This window comes from Mesoplodon mirus (assembly GCF_964341445.2).
Source record: "Mesoplodon mirus genome assembly, chromosome: 6".
NCBI lineage: Eukaryota > Metazoa > Chordata > Mammalia > Artiodactyla > Ziphiidae > Mesoplodon > Mesoplodon mirus.
The window spans coordinates 72,675,330-72,682,456 of record NC_138982.1 but is presented as its reverse complement, the minus strand read 5'-3'; the positions used below and the strand labels follow the sequence as shown (position 1 = coordinate 72,682,456).

At 39.5% G+C, this 7,127-nt stretch overlaps 1 protein-coding gene across 1 annotated transcript in view; it reads left to right on the top strand.

Moving 5' to 3' along the window:
• The first annotated feature begins 1,511 nt into the window (after nt 1–1,511).
• Nucleotides 1,512–7,127, top strand: part of GMPS (guanine monophosphate synthase) — an 89,627-nt gene continuing 84,011 nt past the window's right edge. Inside the window, exon 1 of the mRNA XM_082624653.1 lies at nt 1,512–1,532. Coding sequence (XP_082480779.1) covers nt 1,527–1,532 — 6 coding nt within the window. The 5' untranslated portion in view covers nt 1,512–1,526. The remainder of the gene's footprint in view (nt 1,533–7,127) is intronic.

The following is a 7,127-nucleotide window of genomic DNA, read 5'->3' as shown; positions in this document are numbered from 1 at the left end:
AAACTGGTAGTTTTCACTTCCTGTCTCTTGAGATAATCACTCTTAGAACTGAGTTCCATGCGCATACTCATGATACTGATGACCATTTAGGTTCTTTCTGGTTTGATGGTTTGTTTTCCCAATACTCTCCCAAATACATACATAAAATGTAAGATTTATATCAATATTATAAATGTGTATAAAAATAAAACATATATTTTAGAAGTGAAATTTCTGGGTCAAAATATATATTTAAAATGTAATATATTGCCAAATAGTCCTCCAAAAAGTTTTGTACTAATGTATACTGTTTAGCTGTGATTAATTGGATTTGCTTGCCCCTCATCTACCCTTCGTATTTCAAACTTGTCAGTCTACACCAGTATGAAAGCACAAAAATGTGATGTTATTTTCATTGTAATCTTTTAATGATAAAAGCATATGTGCATGTTTATGATATCAATTTTTAAAAATGTTATTTCTTCTTTCCCGTGACTTGAGGCTGAAGCTCTCAAAAACAAGATATGAATTACACCAAAAAAAGTTACTTATAGGGCTTCCCTGGTGGCGCAGTGGTTGAGAGTCTGCCTGCTAATGCAGGGGACACGGGTTCGAGCCCTGGTCTGGGAAGATCCCACATGCCGCGGAGCAATTAGGCCCGTGAGCCACAACTACTGAGCCTGTGCGTCTGGAGCCTGTGCTCCGCAACAAGAGAGGCCGCGACAGTGAGAGGCCCGCGCACCGCGATGAAGAGAGTGGCCCCCGCTTGCCACAACTAGAGAAAGCCCTCGCACAGAAACAAAGACCCACCACAGCCAAAAATAAATAAATAAACAAATGTGGGGTTAAAAAAAAAAAAAAAAAAAAACAACCCAGCTTCTTCTCCAAAAAGTTATGTCTTCAAAAAAAAAAAAAAAAGTTACTTATAACATATTATTATATGATTGTTTTCCACTATTGCCAACAAAAAAAATGTCACTCACCATCTGGTTCTATAAGAATGAAGTCACTAGCCACTGTAGTCACTGACCTTTAACACACCCTGAAAGGAATTCAGGGTGGAAATCAGAAATCAGGCACTCTATGCTCTGGGAAAACTGGCAGAACAGGCCTTCTCATAGTGAAATATTTTCAGGAGAAAATTTTAGGAACCAAATTTCTTGCATCTTCTCTTACCTAGAAAAGCACTAAAATCATTAACGGAGACATCTGCTCCTCGTGACTAGCAGCAATCTTCTACTGAGATGTGTGCTTGATTGCATATATCTCTTTGCCAAAATCACACATATACTGACCTCCCCACCTTACCTCTTCTGAGTACTTCCTCAGAACTCTCTGAAGGGCTGTCTCCCAGGCTATAGTCTATAGTCTTCAGTAACTCCCCAAATATAACTGAACTCAGAGCTCTCACATTGTGCTTTTTTTTTTTTCCTTTCAGTTGACACCATCAATCCATTTTTGTTCCTTTGCTGGTATCCTGTTTTTCCATTTGGAAGCTTGTGGAGTTTTCCTTTTTTTTTCAGAGTTCAGAATTTTCACCAGAATGTATGAAGGTATGTGCATGTATGTTTTTCTGTTAATCTTATTCAACATTTATTAGGCCTTTTTGAAGAAAGTTCCAAATCTTTCATGAATTAAGGGAAATTTTCTTTTATAATATATTTGATTTTTCCTTTTTTTTCTTTCCTCTTCATTAACTCCTCCTGGAAATCCTAGTAAACTTTTAGTTTGTTTACTGGACTTATCTCTTTAGTCTTCTCTTACAACTTTCCCTTTTCTGTTTTGCTTTATGTTATTATAAACTTCCAAACTAGGTCTGTCCAAAACAAATTGGAATTGTATAGTTAAACTTTGTGCATTTTGCCAGGGGTTAGGGAGAGGAAGGAATGAATAAGAGGAGCACAGATAATGTTTGGCAAAGTGAAAATACTCTGTATGACACTGTAGTGATAGTTATATGTCATTATGTATTTGTCCAAACCCACAGAATGTATGACACCAATGTAAACTATGAACTTTGGGTAATAATGATGTGTCAGTGTAAGTTCATCACCTATCACAAATGTACCACTCTGTGATGTTGATGATGGGGGAGGCTGTGCATGTGTGGGGACAAGGCATATGGGAAATCGCTGTACGTTCTCAATTTTGCTGAGATAGAATAAGCCTATTTTTAAAAAACCTGTGCATTTCAAAATAATGTAAATTTATCTCATTAGAAAAATGACTGTAAAAAACTATTTGCATAAGGGTTGGAAGTGATGAAGGTTTGATGAATTAAGAATGGCAGATTATCAATAACTTGACGTTTGGTGATATTGGAGTTCATTATACCATTCTGTTTATTTCATACATGTTCAAAATTCTGTGTAATGAAAAGTAAGAAGAAAAACAAAACAAACAAACAAAAAAGTTGGTTAACAGCCTTAGTAGTTCTGCTATTTGGTCTGTTTCAGAAAACAAAAACAAAAGCAGAGAGAGAGAATTTAACTGGAAGGATATTGATGGCTTCCCAGAATCGGTGGAAGCCTGGGAGACCTAGCTTAGCAAAAACACAGAAACCAATGCAGCTTAAGGCTTGACAGCAGGAGTTATAGCTATGGATTTATAGGAAAATTTTGAAAAAAACTGCTCCAGGCCTGTGATCTCTGAGCTTCCAGCATTTCCTGGGCTCTATTACAAAAATTAATACCACCATCTAGTGGCCTCTTCCTAAACCTGTGTGTAGTTGCAGATTTCTTGACTGCTTTTCCAGTTCACTACCATTCATATGCTAGTGGACTGGAATCTTCTATATATTCCTCAGAATTTTTTAATTGCTTTTTTCTTGGGGGGGTAAGGGGGATCAGGTTTACTGAGGTATAATTTATGTACAGTAAAACTTTAGTGTACAGTTCTATGAATTTGGACAAATATAAACCATTTTCACAAATAGTTGTGTAACCACCACCACAGTCAAGATATGGAATAGTTTCATCACTCCAAAAAATTCTCCTGTGCTCATTTGAAGCCAGCCTCTCCACCCAGCCCACAGCCCCTGGAAACCCCTGATACGTTTTATTTCCCTATAGTTTTGTCTTTTCCAAAATGTCAAATAAATGGAATCGTACAATATGTAGCCTTTGAGTCTGGCTTCCTTCAGTCCACATAATGCATTGGGATTCATCCATGTTGCTGCCTGTATTGATAGTTCCTCCCTGAGTACTCCCCTACCCCCCATGTTTTTTGGCTGAGTAGCCTTTCATTGTATGGATGTACCAACGTGTGTTTATCCATTCACCAGTTCAAGAACATTTGGACTATTTTCAGTTTTTGGAGATTATGAATAAAGTCACTATAAACACTTGCATATAGGTTTTTGTGTAAATAAAAGTTTCATTTCTCTTGGGCACTTACTTAGGGTAGGATTGCTGAGTTGTATGGTATGTGTATATTTAACTTTATAAGAAACTGCCGAAGTATTTTCTAAAGTAGTTGTGCCATTTTGCACTCCTGCCAGAAACATTTTTCTCTGCTTATGACCTTCTACCTGTTTTTCCAGTATTGCCACATTTTACTTAAAATTTTTTTCTTCTCTCATTTTATGGAATTTCAGAAAGCTGGGAAAATGATCCAAAATATTTAAAATAGCATATCATGTTTATTAACTATTTGTACTGCCTAATTTGTGAATTTTGTCTCTACCTTTCTCAATTGGGGTCTTGGTAATTTTTGTTTTTATTTATTATAATGTGCTACATATACTTTAGAGATTAACATACCTGTTCTTCTACTGTTAAAGTTTCCCTATCTCTTGTCATGTTCCAATGTACATGGTTTTAAAAATGAGGACAGAGTATATAATGCTTACTACATCATTGGGTACCCACAATGTGCTAGGCAGTGGAATATATTCTGAAAATAACATTTTGTACAGTGTTTTATCATTTACAGAGTGCTTTCATATATATTATCTAATGCTATATAAGAAAATTAAAAGAGAAGAAACACAACTGAAACAGGAGGGAAGGGGGCAGGGTACAACATTTAAAAGAAGGACATAGCCATTGAGGATACAACATAAATTGATTAGAACCAACTAGGTCCAAGATGGTAGAAGATTCGCCTTACAGTGGACCTTGAGCCTCATTCTATGCTCATTGTAATTCATTAGCATATGCTAAATGACACACCCACCAGCGCCATGACAGTTCTGAGGCTGACCATAAAAGGCTAAAAAGCAGGCGGTGGCCCAAATCCAGGAAACCCCTGCCCCTACTCCAAAATAGTTGTAATAATCCTGCCACTCATTAGCCTATGAAATTACCCAGCCCATAAAAACTAACCACCCCATATTTCGGGGCCTCTCGCCTTCTGAGGTGGCCCACACTCTGTCTCTGGAGTGTTTTACTTCCAGGGCTGCTCTTGCCTTTTGAGATGAGAGCATTCTGTCTATGGAATGTGTATCTCTCTAAATAAATCCCTTCTTACTCATTACTTTGTCTCTCGCCGAATTCCTTCTGTGCTGAGACATAAAGAACCTGAGCTTCATAAGTCCTGAGAGACCAGGTGTGCGATCTCAATTAAAAGACAGTGGGTTCAAGTCCCAGTCTGGGTTTTGGCTGGGTTCAAGTCCCGTTTGAGTTGTACGATTTCACAATCACCCACAACCAAACATTCTTTTCATGTATATATTGTGGACAATTAAATGGCACAGAGAAATGTCAAAATGAACAATAGAAGGACAGTCAAAAGATGTGTTGGGGCTTCCCTGGTGGCACAGTGGTTGAGAGTCCGCCTGCTGATGCAGGGGACACGGGTTCATGCCCCGGTCTGGAAAGATCCCACATGCCGCGGAGCGGCTGGGCCCGTGAGCCATGGCCGCTGAGCCTGCGCATCCGGAGCCTGTGCTCCGCAACGGGAGAGGCCACAACAGTGAGAGGCCCACATACCGCAAAAAAAAAAAAAAAAAAAAAAAAGATGTGTTGAATTGGCTAAGGAATGAAGAAAGTTGGAGAATGAGGTAACAAATGTGTGAGTGGGAGGCTGGCAAGTGGAGAAAGGAAGGCCATTCAAAGAGTTTTGGGTAAACATTCCCTTGGGTATCTTTACAATATACTTTCACATTTTAAAAAAAATTATTTATTTATTTATTTATTTTAGGCTGTGTTGGGTCTTCATTTCTGTGCGAGGGCTTTCTCTAGTTGCAGCAAGCGGGGGCCACTCTTCATCATGGTGCGCGAGCCTCTCACTATTGCGGCCTCTCTTGTTGCGGAGCACAGGCTCCAGACGCGCAGTCTCAGTAATTGTGGCTCATGGGCCTAGTTGCTCTGTGGCATGTGGGGTCTTCCTAGACCAGGGCTCGAACCCGTGTCTCCTGTATTGGCAGGCAGATTCTCAACCACTGCGCCACCAGGGAAGCCCTACTTTCACATTTTTAAATAGTCTTTTGAAATGCTGCTTACCTATCTTTTCCAATAAGTTGTTCCCAGAGAAGGAATTTTACTTTGGGCAACTAACACCGCCACTAGGGAAAGAAATCTTAGGTAAAATGGGAGTAGGTTTGAAAAGGCAGACTTTGTGAAGTTTCTCCTTTCAGGAAAAGCATCTACTCTTGTAACAGTCCCTAAGTAAATTTGGGCCACGCCGCTTTTTTTTAGCCTCAGATTTGTGGTGTCTTGGTTGAATTGAGGCTCTGAATGTAGAGCTTATTACCAGAAAGATGCAGAAGTTTAAAGGCATCAAGCTATTGGTTACAAATTGAGCTCAAAATATATGCGAAACTGAGTCCCCTTAAAACTGAGCTCCCCTGACAAATTTATGATTAACCTCTCTACCCAAAACTTGATTCCCTTTCTTGTCCCACTCCTGTCCCCCTCAGGATTGAGAAGTACCAAAGAAAAGGGGGGATTGAAACTGAGCAAGACCGTGCAGGGCCCTCACAAGTACGAAGGCCCCTCCTGTCCCCAGTTCTTTTTTGTTGAAAAAAAGAAAAAGGCTTTGGCCTCCTAGGCCTTCCCTGAGTTCCAAAGAGCAGACTCAAGCAATTAATTAAGGAAGTGAAAGAAACAAAGGAAAAGCAGTTAAGAAACAATAGTTTAGTGATAAAACAGAGTCCCAGTTCCTTCTCAAGGGCTATACATAACAATCTGACACATATTTTGAGTTGTTCTGCAGGAACTAAGACCACCACCCAGGCGAAGGATGGTGGTTACCTTCTGAGCACAAGCACTAGGCCCCAGACTGGTTGGAACCAGAAGGTTGGTGACTGAGATTCCTGAAACACCACCCTGTTACTTCACCACCAACCAATCATAGGAAAGGCAGGTACCCTGCAGTCCTCATCCCAAATGTTGCCTTTAATAACCCTTCCCTGAAAGCCATAGGGAAGTTCAGGGTTTCTGAGCATGAGTTGCCTGTTTTCCTCACATGGCACCTGCAGTAAACACTGTACTTTTCTTCACCACGACCTGGTGTCAGTAAATTGCCCTTACTGTGTGGCAGGTGAGTGGACCCAAATTCAGTTCAGTAACATATGTACTTGTGTAAGTATTATGATTCCTATTGCCAGAATACTATATTCATGGACATTATGTAAAAAGTGATTTTGACATATGAAAACAGCTTAAAGTCCTAAATTTAAAAATTCGATGTAGGGACTTCCCTGGTTGTCTAGTGGGTAGGACTCTGTGCTCCCAATGCAGGGGGTCCAGATTCAATCCCTGGTCAGGGAACTAGATCCCGCATGCATGCCACAACTAAAAGTCCTCATGCCACAACTAAGGAGTCTGCACGCTGCAACTAAGGAGTCTGCATGCTGCAACAAAGATCCCGTGTGCTGCAACTAAGACCCAGCACAGCCAAAATAAATAAATAATTTTTAAAAAATTCCATGTAAAGTGTTATCATTACTTATACAAGAACAGAAAGCATACTACATTTCAAAACCTGAAGAGCTTCATTTTCTTCACCCTGTGAGCTATTTTATGAGTTACCATGTTTCATTCTTATATTTTCAGTTTTTAATATATGAACATGCCAATAGCAGCATTATTCACAATAGCCAAGATGTGGAAGCAACCCAAATGCCCATAGACAGTTAAATGGATAAACATATGTATATATATTTCATATAAAATAGAATTTTATTCAGTCTTAAAAAGGAAGGA